This window comes from Myotis myotis, unplaced genomic scaffold, assembly GCF_014108235.1.
Source record: "Myotis myotis isolate mMyoMyo1 unplaced genomic scaffold, mMyoMyo1.p scaffold_m19_p_14, whole genome shotgun sequence".
Taxonomy (NCBI): domain Eukaryota; kingdom Metazoa; phylum Chordata; class Mammalia; order Chiroptera; family Vespertilionidae; genus Myotis; species Myotis myotis.
In genome coordinates this window covers 25,115,137-25,130,759 of record NW_023416318.1, presented here as the reverse complement: position 1 = coordinate 25,130,759, position 15,623 = coordinate 25,115,137, and the positions used below count along the sequence as shown (strand labels likewise).

The window sequence follows — 15,623 nt, the reverse complement described above, 5'->3', positions numbered from 1 at the left end:
TTGAGCCTGTAATAAGGTGGCCGCGTTCTCGTAATTTGCGAGGTCACTGCCCCCTTCGGTCAGAGGGACCTTGGCTGGTGTCCCCCCTTAAGCAGGGCATGGTGCTGGTAATTGAAGGGCCAGCCCGGGGCCCTGGCTCCAAGATGGATCTATAGCCCACGAGATCATGGAATAATTTTGAATTTGTGTTTTATTAATTCTCTGGAAAATCTGAGCTGCCGTTTTAAAGTGTCAAGAATTGAATTCAGTAGTTCTCTGACGTTTTTGCTTTCTTCCCTGCACACTTTTTATTTTGGGGGTGGAGGGAGAGGCTGGTGTTTTGTCGTCTCCTTGGAAACTCGGAGCTTCTAATGAATTCACCGTGCCTTTTCAGGCAAGGGAGTTTTCAGCCTGCAGTGAAAATTGTATCCCCATTTTGTTTCTCAGCACTACAGCGGCTTGTCTCTGATGTGACTGTTGTTTATGAACCTTAAGCCAAGGAAGCTTAAGCCAGTCTCCCTAACTGACCCAACAGGTTTTGTCTCGTCTTGGTTTGAAAATGGATGCTGTATTCTACCAGATCACATGCAGTTCCATAGGTGGTGGGTGGGACCGAGCCGAAAGCTGACGCCCAGGGATAGAGCCCCACATCTGTAGTGACATCACCAGGAAAATATGCTGGCAGTTGGCAGGGCTGCCAGAAAGCCTTATTTTTAACTCGATCTCTACCCTGTAACTTACAGCCACATGGCTCTGTGTGCAGACCGACCCACACACCTCTGACCACAGGCAGGGAGCTAAGATGGTACCCTGCCCTATTATTAGCCCACAACAGAATTGCCTCCGCGAGCCTGGGTAGAAACCGAGTCAGAGCTCTCTCTCTCCCTGCCCCTTCGTTCAAGATCAGAGTCCTGTGGAAGGGTAAAGCCTCATCTCACGTGTAGTGAGTTTTGTTCATGGTCTTTGTTCCCCGTGCATGCAGGTGTGGTTGCCTCCTGTTCTTTGGGAGTTTGTGGGTCACACTGGACAAATTAGATTAATAAAGGAGGCCTCTGCCTAAGACGGCGGCGGCTGCCTGAATCGGAAGGTGGTTTGTGGGGTGATGGTGGGTAGTGGGCCCACATGGGGCGGGCGAAGGCCGGTCATTGATTGCATTTTAATTTGTTTTTTGAAGTGAGTCTTCTTTGAGAACCTAGGCTAGAATTACTGTAATATTCATCTTTAAATATGGTTTTTGTAACCAGGCTTTTCCCCCTACCTCTCAACCTTTTTTTTTTCCTGTTAATGTTTTACCTAGTGTGATTGTTTATTGATCTTTTTGAATGTTTTGAAAGTAGCTAAAAAAAAATCATTAAAGGTCACATGGATAGACATTCGTTTGAACATTTATTTTTGTCCCAATAGGGTCCAGTCTTCCAGGCTGTAGGGAGTCAGTGATTCACCTCCGAAGGTCCATAATTCTTTTATACCAAGAAGATTGTGTCCTTGATAATGTCCACATAATAAATGGGGTTAGGCCCAGTGCCCCCTTTTCTGAACAAAAATATTCATAGGGAGGAAAAGGCAGCCAATAAAGCATAATTCATAGTTGTGTGTGGAGACTGCCCTCTCCGCCTTTCACTTGCTGCTGTGTTTGTGTGTGTGTGGTGTTTTTGGTTTGTTGGTTTGTCTTTGGTAGTAACCCATCAGCCTAGGAAATGGATAGGGAAGAGCATGTGATTGCACCATTTCCAGCCTTTCAGGCATTCGGTGCCAGAAACCGTGTTTAGCAATGACATCCCATTTTGTAAAAACCACAAGTGTCTCTACTTCTTTTATCACCTGTTCCTCACAGCCAGCCCTGATTATAGGTTGGGCAGTCTGATTAATCTTCTTATTCCAAAAATAAGGGTCCCATAGATAGAGTGAGCTAAAGCTCTTGTTCATTTTTCAGCCTATTTGACCCCGGGGTTGAATTTGGTTCATGGGACATGAACTACTCTGCTGTTGGCTGCAGAGGCTGCCAGAAACTCAAGTTAGAGACCCTCCCTGCAGGCCAGGACCTCTGGGAGGGCTTGCCCCAAAGGACCCTTGCATTTTTCGATTCCATAACTAATGAGGTGGTTAGAGCTTCCTGGCCTGGGTAAATTAATGTCCACAGCTAAGCGTGGATCATCAGGAAACAGCCAGCCAGCACCGGGCTCTCTGCGCCACTGATCCGAACCCCGGGTAACGTAAACACGCGCACTCCCATCTGGAGCCCTGTGTCAGACAGCACTTGGGCCACAGCATTTAACCACCAGCTTGGCAGTAGGTAGTAGATAAATGTGTGAGGGCCCAGAGTATTTAAATTTACTTTATTAATAAATTCTTGGAGCCAGTTCATCCTTTGGTATAGAGGAGGAAATGTGTCTGGTTTTTACTGCATGAAGTTCAAAGAAACATTGGTTTAATGTTCCAGACAGTTTCATCCTAGCCTTAGCCTGCATTTCGGCTCAATAAAATTTGAACTAAATTTGAACAGGGTTTAGGTGGGTTATCGGGGCACTTGATTCTGATGTACTGGGGAACATCAGAGGGCAGAGACCCACCTCTGGTCCTGGCTTGGGCAGGATCCATGTCGGAAGTGTCCCTTTCTCTGCCTCGGGCGTGTCAGCTTACGGAGCAGTGAGGAAACTGAGGCTGAGCCAGGAAGCGACTGCTAATTGGGATTGATGACAAAGAATATTCCTTTTCAATATCTCACTCTGAAATTACTGTACATTATAACTTCATAAAGGTCTCGTTTAAAATGCCCTACAAAAATAGAGACCCATCCTTGACTGTAGCATCAACTGAACAGGTGAAAATGGCGAGCACAGAACCCGTGCCAGTCACTTTGTCATTGATGGCAGGGCCAGAGTAGAGCAGGACTGAAGGGGAGAGGTTTGTCTCACGGCAGCACTGACATTTGGAGGGAGTAGGGCCACTGGTGTGATACGTCAGGCCTGGACTTTGGTTACGGAGTGGAGCCCGCAGGTCATAACCCAGGTCGGGGCTTGCCTGTGCCTGCCCCTTCCCTCGGGGGCCTCAGCAGTGAAGAATGGTCCTAAATAAGAAGGCCAGCTTCCTGCCTTGCCCTGCCAGGCGGAGCCCTCACCTCTGACGGAAAGAGGACCATGTTTTTCTGACCACCTCTGCCTTCCTGCCAGCCCTCGCCATTTCCAATCGCAGATGCCACTGGGTTTTGCTTGCCTGTTGTTTTCCTGATATTCTGTCTTCTCACTTTGTTAATCAGTTTCAAAGAAGAGAAGGGGGAGGGAATTTGATTTTTTTCGTATGTGTGGGTTTTTTGGTGGGGTTGTTTTGTGTGTGTGTGTGTGTGTGTGTGTGTGTGTGTGTTTGCCGCCATTAATTCCAAAACAGGCTGAGCTAGTTGGAAAAGATAGATTTACTGAGAGATCTGTTAAGCCTTAAATCCCACTTTGTGCTGCTCTGAGTTTTACATAAAGCCTTTGCTAAGAGAACCATACTGGTCTGTATTGTTGTTGAAACAGGATTTGTGGACTGGCCACAGAACCTACCTATTGTCTATAATATCATTTGTGTGGGAGAATTTGTTTTTGTCCTAAATAACCAGCCACTGAAGAATGCCCCCATTAGACTTACGTCTGATTGCACAAATGCAACAAGCGCATTAATAGTAATGGGTCCCATATTGTAAAGTACCAAATGGATGGCCCCAAAGCCCTGGAGTTCAGAAGGGAAAACAGGCCTTCTGGATGGGGTGTCAAGGAACCCCAAGTAAGTAAGTGGGTGGGTTCCAGCTGATCCAGGAGGAGAGGTTCGGGTGTGGATAGAGAGAGCATACAGGGGTCAGGTGTCAGCTGAGGGGCAGAGTGAAGAGAACATTTGGGGAACGTTGTCAGGGAGGAACCGTGTAGGGAAAGCGGCCCAGCTAAATTGGAGTTTGTTTTTGGAAGCAGCAATGATGGTGACTTTCGTGTGTATCGCTTTTAGTGTTCACTGTCACAGATTATCTCATTTGGTCATCATAGTTTAAAGAAGTAAACAATTTATGTTTTATAGAAAAAACAGGCCAAGTGGCCAGGGTCTTGCCCAAAGCCAGTATTGCTAGTACATAATAGAACTTGGACCCAGGCCACTCTGCTGTCTGTTCCCCTCCTTTCCCAGTGAGCCCTGAGAAAGGAGAAGGTGCTCTTAGAGCCGGTCCCAACCAGTGAGGAGACAGGCAGGAATTAGTTGAACACAGTGTATTCATTTTAATTGGGCAAGAATCGTTCATACTCTGCTCAAAGTTGGATGTGTATGGGGACTTCGTGTGAAATGAGCTTGGCTGTATAGTGTATTAGAGGAGACGTTGGAAACCAGGGCTTTCCACATTACTCTCTCTATTAAGTAGAAGTGTGTGTGTGTGTGTGTGTGTGTGTGTAAGTGTGTGTGTGTGTGTGTCGAAAATCAGTTTGTGATGAAAAGACAAAAGCATAAGCAAGTAAGTGTTCATCACACTGGTGTACTGAGACCAGTTAGTGTCTTTTCTCTATGTGTTCTTTACTATTGCTGAGCAATAAGATCAGCAGAGTTCACCTTGCATGCTAGTAAGTCTTACATCCTCCAACATATAAATTGTATTTGATAGCTGGAAGCCACTTTAAAAGGCCACTGAGTTAGATCCCTCATTGCATAGGTACTGAAACTCAAGAGTAAGCAGCATGCGGGGCCATTCAACTGGTATGTGGCAGATGGGCCGGCCACTCCCAGTGCCCAGGGCTGGTGTTCCGTTCACCCTGCAACCCTGGGAGAGCTGTTTTTCCATGGCTTCAAGGTGGCTTTGGACACTCATGGGAAAGCCCCCGAGAGAGTGGGGGTTACCAGGGTGGAACAGTGTGGCCCAGTTCCTGGTGGCCTCCCGAAACACCCTTCCAGGAGCCTCCCTCTGTCTTCTTCTATTCAAGGAGGCCAGATCAGCTACAGGAAACATTTATTTTTCTCGTTTCCACCTCTAGGTTCTGATAAAAACTCTGCCATTGTGATTATGTCATAGTTCTGCAAATCCTGACACCCACAGGATAGAACTGACCCAACTCAAGGCTGAGTGGGCAGCTGGGGAAGAGCCAAGGACCAGGAAGGGGGGCCCCCGGCCCTCATCCAGCTCCCTCATTTCTTCCTAACGGCATTGGGTCCCCTTGGACGAATCTGACCAAGGCCACACCACTTCTCAGGGGCCTCGCTGCTCCAATAAGCAATTAGAGTTATGTTGTCAGTTGCTAGAGGTGGTTGTTTAGCCCTCTAATTGCCACTCCTTTTTGGAGTCAGAAAGAAGATGGGTCTCGAGCAAGGCCTGGGATGGAGCTGTGGCTGATACAGAGATGGGACCAGAAGGGACCTTGGGGAGGGAAAACAGGAAAAGCGCCTGTAGAACACAGGAACACTGGCCATGGTGTGGGGAACTTGTTAAAATTATTTAAGGGAGAAACGGTAAAAATAGGCATTTCCTCAGAGGAACCGCCTCCCTCCCTGCAGAGCCCCCTGCGTCTGAGTCACGTATGAGCCTGGTGTTGGTCTTGATCTTTGTCTCCACATTAGTGACATTTCAAACTGCCCCATCAGAAACGGCCCGCGGGACAGAAATGCACATGTTGCCGTGGGAACGAACCCGTGCCACACTAGGAATGTGACAGTAATTAATGGGGGCAAGACAGGGAATGCCCCTTTTCATGGCAGAATTAGCCACTTTGGGGGCGAGGTTTTAGGAAAGTGTTAGCTATGGAGAGGGGCACCCCCCTTTCCATTGTGTTTAGCTTTCTCCATTGTTACCTCCTTTTCCTTTTGAGAAGTTGGAAATCTAGTGACATAAAAATAGCTCCTTAACAAAGGATTTAAACTATCTGCCCGATAGAAACGGAGTCTCTCTTCTTTCACGCGGTTCTTGGTGTGGCATGAGGAGAAGGAGCTGTGGAATCCCGCCCTAGCACCCTGAGCTCCTCTGGGGGGCCCGTCAGCACCACATGGGTCCCCGAGATGTGGCTGGCTTGAGGCGGCTGTTGGGTATACCTTTGAGGGAGGGTGTGCCAGTGTCGGCCTCAAATCGCATCTACAGAGCCAGTCACAAAATTAGAGATTGAGTCTACCTTCTTTCTGCTTCGATGTCATGTTATCACTTGATCTAACTTGAGTAACATACCCCAGCATTTCCCACATACCTGAGATAAATTCGTTGTGAAGGTGCTGAGAGAAAATGCCTTGGGGGGGAGGGGAGTGTAAGGGAAGCTGTCATAATAGTGCAATAAAGCCTCACTTTTAGAGACGTTTCTTCTCCCGTGGCTTTTACTTGAAAACAGAATCTGCCATTGCGGCAAGGCTGCTACTTGCGATCTTCTTTCCTGGCGTTGAAGCGTGTTCTTTGCACACTAGCTTTTTGTAGGAGAATAGAAAGTCAAGGAAAAGAAGATAATCTGAGACTGGCTACTTAAAATGGCCACTTGCTACCCAAGTCATCTTCCCTTCAGATGTTTTCCATCTGACAAATAACTGAGGATCTCAGCTACAGAGGGGAAGCAGGGGACAGGCAAGGCATCCCTGTCGGAGTGGCTGCTACCTTGCGGGGGTGCCAGCTGTTGCACACCTGGCCGCCATTCCCTGCGGGGCCAGCCCCCGAGGCACACACTGAGCTCAGTCCACCTGCATTCAGTCCACTGCGCGTAGCCTTGCGCTCGGAACCAAACCAGAAGCCGCTGGGAATATAGCAGAATTATTAAGCATTATTCCTGCTCTCATGAAGCCAGTAGTCTAGTTGGAAGTAATAAGAGCGATATGTGAAACAACAGCGAAAATAAAGGATGTAGACGATGGTTTGTTTCTGCGCTCTGTGGCATAACTGTACAGAGTTGGGAGAAAAGGGGGGCCGGTGAGAACTGGAATGGTTGGAATGTCTTCCAGAAGGAAAGCTGTGCCTGTATTGAGCCTTGAAAGGTGGGTGGGGTATGGTGAGGTGGCCGTGGAGGGCAGCCCCACGTCAGCCAGGCCGAGTGCATCCTTGTAGCTAGCGAGGTGTGCACAGCCTGTCGGAGTCTCTGTGAAATGATGAGAGCAGCCTGAGGTGCAGCTTCTGCTAGAAGGGGAGAGGGGGCGGGGGGGCGGGTTTGCAAGAGGGGGGTATGGAGCAAGGAGAGGAGGGCATGCGCATGCTCTCAACACAGGCGGGGGTTATAGAGACACTGAGTGAGTGTGTGGCTTTATTTAAAATGTTGACCTTCAGAGGACCTTTTGGATTTTGATATAACTGGGTAAAAGGGAAGAGACATTTGGGGTGTTCACATCATTACACTACTCTCACATTTTTCCCCTTTATCCTTTCTTTTCAGTAAGTCACACCCTTTACTCAATCCCCTCCCCATCACTTTCACAAAACCACCTGATTCTCCTGTGAGCCACCCTTAGGAATGACCCACACCAGCAGGTAGCAAGCCTAATTTTAGGTTAAAGCAGCCACTAAATCCTCAGATTTAAACACATCTGCAGAGCTGTTTTGCGTCTGCAGAAGGCTGTGTGGATGGCAGCAGTAGCTCTGAAAGTCGAAAACGGGGTCCGTTTTTCTCTAAACTTCCAGTGTCTACAGGCATTTGTAAATTGTGTTGCTTCCATGATTAAACAAACTTCTAAAGAGTGGTTCTCAACCTTGGCTGCACATTAGAATCACCTGGGAATCTTTTTAAAATCCTGATTTCTGGGCCTCATCCTCCAGAAATTCTGTTTCTTTGTTATGCGGTGGGGCCACAACATTAGTAACAAAGACACGGAATTTCCGGAGGATGAGGCCCAGAAATCAGGATTTTAAAAAGATTCCCAGGTGATTCTAATGTGAACCACTGTTCTAAAGAGTGATTGGTTACCATCCCTTCAGTAAACTTTTCAGAGGCTGTTAGATAAATACTGTCCTGGACTGAACAAGTACACTTGGCTGTTAATGTTTTGGTTTGGGTAGGAGAGCGCGGCATGAATGGGCAGTAGGTCCGAGCCTGCCTCTACCCCGTTGGATGATGTTTCCACCTTCTGCTCACCCATTTCCAGCCTAAACCCACCAAGGGGCGAATGCGCATCCATTGTCTGGAGAATGTGGACAAGGCCCTCCAGTTCCTGAAGGAGCAGAGAGTCCACCTGGAGAACATGGGGTCCCACGACATCGTGGATGGGAACCACCGGCTGACCCTGGGCCTCATCTGGACCATCATCCTGCGCTTCCAGGTAGGAGGCTTGGCGGGGGGATTCTGCCTTCCTCTCAGGTGCTAGCATCTGGGGAAGCTGGCCTCCTCCCGTTCCAGAGGGGCCAGGAAGACCAGGTGGAAATGGCTTCTCAGGGTCAGGTGTGTGGGGCTGTGTGCCACATCCAGCTGCCCTGTGGGCACAGCTCCCTCACCTCCCTCAGTTCTGCTGGGCCCTGAAAGTCTGGGTTCTCCCATCAGATAAGTGGGTTCAGAGCCGCCTCCCCGCCCACCACTTCACTGGCACCTACTCTAAACGTCCGGTGTCTGCTGCTCAGCTTTCAGGAGCAAAGGTGTAAGATGCAGTGGATGCTCAGTTACTAGCACTAGGCTGTCTGAACGTCACCAGATAGGCACGTATTGTTGTGGGCTGTGAGAACAGGTGGTAGACCAGTGGGGTCAGACTGGACCTGGTTTCAGCAACCTCGGTACTTGGGTTCTGGCTAGGAAAGAACTCAGAGCCAAGACTCAAACTGTAAGAGAACATTTATTTGGAAAATCCCAAAGATAGAAGAAGTAATTTTTAGCAGAAATGGGCTTAGAAAACAAGTTACAGAGGCAGAGGAAGGACTTTTGGAGTTGGGAGTGAGGAAAGTAATGGTAATGTGCCTGGGGGAGGGAGAGAAAGGAGGAGAGGGGGAAGGGAAAGGCTCTGGCCTCCTGGGAGGGAGAGGTGCTCTGTCCTCTGTCCTAAAGGTGTTTTTTTTGTTTTGTTTTTAATTGAAATTCTTCATTGTTCAAAGTATTACATGAGTCTCCTTTTCCCCCCATTGACCTCTCCCCAGTCATTCCCACTCCCCAGCACATGCCCTCACCCGCCTACTGTCTGTGTCCATTGGTTATGCTTATATGCATGCGTACAAGTCCTTTAGTCGTCCTAAAGGTTTTAAAGGTGGAGATTTTAGGGGGTGTCCCAGTGGAAGATCTCAGTAGACTATTCAACAGCTTTTCAGGTGTGTCCTTTCAGGGTTGGGATATCCACTGACTGATTGGTTGGCGCCAGGGTACAGGGGTTCATTACTCAATGCAGCTGGTCCTGAGTTCAGCCAGGGCCTTTGCTTGTCTGGTTTTGCTGCTTTTCTGGGCCTGGAGCTGGAATACAACTGAGGCCTAGATGTTATCTCTAGGGCGAAAGGTCAGGGGGCCCAGGCAGCAAGGCCAGCGATATGCTAGGAGGAAACCGAAGTCACACCCTACAATTGTCCTTTGCTAGACATCTGGGGTGTTCTACCCTGGTGGCCTTCTACACCTGGCCCATCGTCCTTGCTCTGCACATGTCTGACTGACTGCCACAGTATTGTAGGATATTTTTAGGAGAAGCTGTTTAGGATCATGGCACGTGTGTGGGCTCCGTTTGCACCTCCATTCTCCTTTGGATGTGAGGAAGCCGTGTTCAGGGGGATGTGCGAAAAGCCTTAGGCTTGCATGAGTTGATAAGCATGTTATGGTTTGTTGTAGTCCAGGGAAGGACTCTAAATATAGAAACACTCTGAGCCAGAAGGTACGCTCAAGGTCATCTGGTCCATTTCCTTCACTACTGAGGAAAGGGCGGAGCCTTGCCCAGGATCACAGGGCCAAGCAGGCTGGGCTGCAACGCAGGCTTGGACCCCTAGGGGAGAGCTCAGCGTCTCAGGAGACTGTGAGGCACCTCCGGCCAGATTGCTGGCCCCTCCTCCAGGAGGATGCTTCATGCTCATGCTCTTCAGGAAACACTTCTTGCCCTAGCGTCAGGTTACTCTGCAAACCAGCGTCCTGACAGGCCTGTCTCCTCCTCGGCAGTGTTCTCTGCGCCTTCCTGTTCCGCCCCTTTGAAAAAGTCTGATTGATTTTTCCGGTAAATGAAAATCTCACTAAAAGGCAAAACAAAAATCAAATTGTCGCTGTCTTTGTATTCTTATGAAAACTCTGCAGTCACCCTGCAACCAGTCCTTTCCCTTCTTGTTTCCCCTGGGATTGGGCTGAGTTAACAGTGTCTGGGTGTGTATGTGGGCAGAGGGGGTGGGGGCTGCGCTGGACAAAGGAACTCCCTGCATGGGTGGTTCCCCGGCCCGGCTAGTCCTGACTCCGACTCCTTCGGGAAGCTTTTCCCTAATCAGATCCCCTGTCCCAGCCCTCGGGCTCCTAATGAAGCTGGTCTGAGGGAATCCCTGTTGAAGATGACATCATTAATGGAGTTAATTACAACCACCAACGATCTCATTTTTAAACAGCTCTTACGTAGGCGTCTGTCATTTAATTTCAGGGTGATTTAAAAATGGAGTGGGTGTCATTAAGTTCACTAAATACTGCTCTTGGTTTTAGGCCAACGGAGGTGAAATCAGCAGGACCCTCTTTGAGCCTGACCTCAGTTTTGCCGAGTAAAATAGTTCTGTTTCTATTGCTTCTTCCTGTAGTAATCAGAGCCAGGGAGGGCATCCCGATGGCGGCCTCGCCACACCCGGGCAGTGCCCATGTCGGTGAGCTGGCAAACGCAGCCCTTTCCAGGATTTTTAGCGTGGATTGGGTTGAGTCATTGACTAGCTTCCTGACAGCTGGCCCTTTTCTGTACTTAAACTTGTAAATGCTGGTAGGTACTTTCTCTCCTTCCTTGGAGGCAGGAAATAGAGGCTGCAGATGTCACTGCTTGGGCTGCATCCTTGGTGTCTTACAAACCCAGCTTTATTAAAGCAGCACCCATCCCACAAATGCAGGGTGGGGCAGAAGTAGGTCTACAGGTGTGAGTACACACAACACAGTTTCTTCTTGTTATTTATTAATCATTATTATTTATCACTTTCCACGTGAACACTGTAAACCTACTTTTGCCACACCCTATATGTATTGATCCCATATCAGCCAGGGGCCAGCTCACATCCTGCCCCCTCTGAAGCTTCCCCCCTCCTCTCTTATCCCCAGCTCCTGAATGTACAGATTTGTCTTATGTTCCTTGTGTGTGTGTGTGTGTGTGTGTCCCTGTCCCCAGGGTTCCCAGGGTATGGCCTGCCCTGTCTGTATTTAGCAGGTAATCCATGAACTACTGATGACAAGTTATAAGAGGCAAGGGAAGGGCTTTAGGAGCATGGGACTGAGGAAGAAAGTAAAAAACGGCTCTGGCCAGTGTTCTCAGTGATTAGAATGTTGGCTTCATGGGTCTCAGGTTCCATTCCTTGTCAAGGGCACATACCTGCGTACCAGGTTTGATCCTCAGGCCCGAGATTAGATGTTTCTCCAAAGAAACATCAGTGTTTCTCCCCATCTCCTTCTCTCTCCTTCCCTCCCTGTCATTCTCTCTAAAAATCTATGAAAAAAATATCCTCAGGTAAGGATTAACCAAAAAAAGAGAGAGAGAAAGAGTAAAAGATGGTGTGGGGAACTGGGATGAAAGTCTCTGCGTTTGCCTAGTCTAAACAGGCAGCCGTCTTCATTCCAGAAGGGGCTAGACTGCTTCTAGAGGAACAAGTCTGGAAACAGATTCCCTTCTTCACACAGAAGCATAAGAAAGTTGACAGGTTAATGTGTAAAATTCCACCTGCCTTTCTTGGTGAGTCTGTGTCTGACCCCTTGAGTGTGTTAACTCTTTCATACTTACTTTCTGCTAAGGATCCTAAGAATAGAGTTGGGAGTTTATGCAGACTTAGACTTCACCTACTTACCACAGTTAAGGATGGAGAATTTTTTAAGACGGATAGCTGCTAGGTGGCCCCTAATCCAAAGAGCTGGCATTTATGGGCTCCTTGTTATGAGCTCAGGATGTCCTGTTCTTTATTTATATGAGTGCACAGCAGTGTTGGGAGACAGCCACTGCTGGAGTTGCCATTCCTCAGATGGGAAGGGAGGGACTCACCTCAGGACACACAATTGGTGCTGGAGCCTGGATTCAGACCCAGGCAGCCTGACTTCGGTGCCATAGACCAGACTCTGTACAGTGTTGACTGTCTTAGACCATTGAGGCTGCTGTAACAAGATACCACAGACTGGGTAGCATAACCAGTAGGAATTTACTTCTGGAGGCTGTACGTCGGGTGAGGTCCTATTGCAGATCGCACATGTCTTGTCCTGACATGGTGGAAGGGGCTGTGGATCTCTGCAGCCTCTTACCTAATCCCTCTCACGACTTACTCACCTCCCAAAGGTCCCACCTACAAACACTATCGCTTTTGAGGGCTAGGGTTTCAGCGTAAGAGTTTGGAGGGGACACAGACGAGGAAGCACAGCATTTCAGTGCGTCCTCTCCCTGCGAGGTTGGGTCAGCCCTCAGGCCGTGATGCACACACCGTCCTCATCCATGAAGGGCGCAACTGGTGTGAAAAATGTTTGGTTATGAAACACTGCGCATAATGGTTTTCTGGGGTCTGATGAGGTTCAAGGTGTACCATAGGAATCACTGTGCTGGCTTCTAGTTGGAACGATGGGCTAACTTGAAGGTGGAAATGACACCTAATAGGAAGTCATGCAAGTAACTGGCCTATGCTTCCATCTTATCTCTGTGCCTAGTGGAAAATCTAGTCTGGCTGGTGTTCTTTGAGGCGAACCCTGGCTTCAGAAAGCAGCTCTCGGAGGAGGTGGGCTGCAGGGCTGGGCTTTGATCCACAGTTTCCTCTCCATGTACATGCAGACCAGTTCTTCCGTGGCTGTCGTTAGGCAGCTGACCCCTCTGTCTGTCTGACGTGTCCTTGTAAATCTTAGATCCAGGATATCAGTGTGGAGACGGAAGACAACAAGGAGAAGAAATCTGCCAAGGATGCGTTGCTGCTGTGGTGCCAGATGAAGACAGCTGGGTGAGTGTAAGCTCAGAGTCCGGCCAGGGGCCCAGGCCGAGTTCCATGCGGTCGTCACTCCCAAGGTGCTGACAGGTGTCTCCCCAACCGCCTCCACTGAGAGGGCTTGTTAACTGGCGAGTGGCCGATAGGCTGACCTTAGCATGGAAGGAGTTCTGATTTATATTCTGGACCTCTCATCGCCACCATCAGTTTTCCTCTCTTTATTAAGGAAGCTCCAGAGGGCAGTATATCTTGAATTTTAAAACCCTGAAACCATCTTTAGGAATCACATCATGATATTTAAAAAAAAAAAAAAAAACACACCAGTTGTGGGTCTTCTCCTCCCTTTTATTTCTGCTGCTTCGGGGGAGTTTTGTGCAGTAACCAGGAGAGTACTGTGTACGTTACTGCCCAGTTTTCCTTCCGTGTATTCTCTCACTGAAATTTCAGGGCCGATATAATTCTAGAGAACCCCATCTTTTTTGTTGCTCACTGAAACTGCCAGGGCTCCTAGGTCCTTGCTGAGAACCGATTATGTACCAGGTGTTAAGTGGAGAATTGCTGTCGGGACTGCTTGGAGGACAGATGAATCTGTAATGGCTACGATCAACGATATATGTGGACACCATCAAGGGGATCAAGTTAGACATGAACCTTCAATCAACCACAGATATGGAGTTATTAATAATCAAGATGGTGTAGAATGACTGATTGATTAGGGGTAGATTTCAAACATGGGGAAGTTTTTCAGGGAGGAAAACCTATATATGATAATTCTGTTGTTCTTGTCTTGTGCTCTGTCTTTGCCAGGTACCCCAACGTCAACATTCACAATTTCACCACCAGCTGGAGGGACGGCATGGCCTTCAATGCACTGATACACAAACACCGGTAAACAGTTCGGGGTGGGATGTTCACCTTCTCCTATAGCGGGTCTGGGGGACGTTTGATCCTCATCTCCATCGCCTTCGATGTGGCACTACAGTGGAAATTGCTGCGTTCCATGTGAGGAAAATGTGAGAGAATATGTAACTAAACCAAATAGATGAGTTCTCTCGTCGTCCTCAGTTCTCCTAATGAACTTTGGAGACTTTATTTAAAAAATCAGGTTTCATTTATTGATGGTTGAATAATATCCTAGAGTTTTACTCCCCTGAGAGGTGACTTGCACACTTTGGGAGTAATAATCATGTCTAACTGGCCACAGGATGTGTTTTCAAGCCGTGGTTTTTGTCGTGTTCCGTTGTCGTTCCACACAGGCCTGACCTGATAGATTTTGACAAGCTAAAGAAATCCAACGCACACTACAATCTGCAGAATGCATTTAACCTGGCCGAGCAGCACCTTGGCCTCACCAAACTGCTGGATCCTGAAGGTAAGGACTCGGGGTGACAGTGGGACCTTCAGCGTCTCTAGCACTGAGGGGCGAATACGAGGTCTGCCCTGTATCTGTTTTATTTGTACAGTGTGCTTTGCAAATTATCCAAGGGAGAGGAGCTTAATTTTGCTGGAAGAATTATTCGAGGATGTGTGCAAAGGATCACATTTGAAAAGGCTTTGAAAAATGAGTATTTAAACATGTTCTGAAGGAGAGAGCATGCCAGGCAGAGGGACTTGTGTGAGCAAGGGGTGAGGAAGGCGTGCTTTGGGGACCAGCAGTTCACTGGGAATGGTGTTTAGAGTGACAGTAGGAAATACCAGCGCACAGGTGGGTGGGGTCCAACAGGTCAGACTTTTTAGAGCAGGGGTCCTCAAACTTTTTAAACAGGGGGCCAGTTCACTGTCCCTCAGACCGCTGGAGGGCCGGACTATAGTTTAAAAAAAAAACTGTGGCCGAAACCGGTTTGGCTCAGTGGATAGAGCGTCGGTTTGCGGACTGAAGGGTCCCAGGTTCGATTCCGGTCAAGGGCATGTACCAGGAGGCAGCTGGTCGATGTTTCTCTCTCATCGATGTTTCTGACTCTCTATCTCTCTCCCTTCCTCTCTGTAAAATATCAATAAAATATATTTAAAAAAAAAACAACTGTGAACAAATTCCTATGCACACTGCACATATCTTATTTTGAAGTAAAAAAAAAAAGGGGGAACAAATACAGTATTTGTATTTGCATGTGGCCCGCGGGCCGTAGTTTGAGGACCCCTGTTTTAGAGGGTAGTCAGTCAGCAGGCAGTGGTCAGCAGCTGTGCCCAAGGAAGAGCACCTGCCATAAGCCCCGGGAATGGCTGGTAGCTGGCTTTCACCCCAGGGCAGCAGGCAGCATGGGATGGAGTGTGTGGAGACTGAGGACAGGGCCCTTGTTAGGAGGCTGTGCAGTGTTGGCTGATGAGCAAGCACGTAAATGAGGAAGGTGCATCAGGAAAGGGGAGCCTGTGGGTGGAAAGAGGCGTAACACTTACCAGCCCCTTTCGGCTGGCTGCTGGGAGGCATGGAATCACGTTCTCTGCGTGGATTTGATCTTTCTACTTTGTGAGTCCCCACAGCAATCCCCAGAGACAGCCTGCAGGGGACGGGGAGTTCACCTGTGTGGGGGCAGTTCCCCAGCTTGTAGTTCCCTTGCTTACCAAAATCCTAATTCTAGGCTTCTTTTTTAGCATGAGTTATCATAGGCACTTTTTTCAGTTTTGAGGAACATAAGAGGATTTTTTTTTTTGTAGTGCTGAAGCT

The 15,623-nt window shown here is 48.5% G+C and overlaps 1 protein-coding gene across 8 annotated transcripts in view; it reads left to right on the top strand.

The window, feature by feature from the left end:
• The window catches only part of SPTBN1 (spectrin beta, non-erythrocytic 1), a 180,051-nt gene that overhangs the window by 118,983 nt on the left and 45,445 nt on the right, over nucleotides 1-15,623 (top strand). For all 8 annotated transcript variants that reach the window (XR_004971837.1, XM_036334555.1, XM_036334556.1 and 5 more), the window contains 4 exons: nucleotides 8,029-8,202; nucleotides 12,885-12,976; nucleotides 13,769-13,849; nucleotides 14,218-14,333. Coding sequence is in view for 7 of the 8 variants with exons in the window: in XM_036334555.1 (XP_036190448.1) it covers nucleotides 8,029-8,202; nucleotides 12,885-12,976; nucleotides 13,769-13,849; nucleotides 14,218-14,333 (463 nt within the window). In the remaining variant the exon portion in view is untranslated. The remainder of the gene's footprint in view (nucleotides 1-8,028; nucleotides 8,203-12,884; nucleotides 12,977-13,768; nucleotides 13,850-14,217; nucleotides 14,334-15,623) is intronic.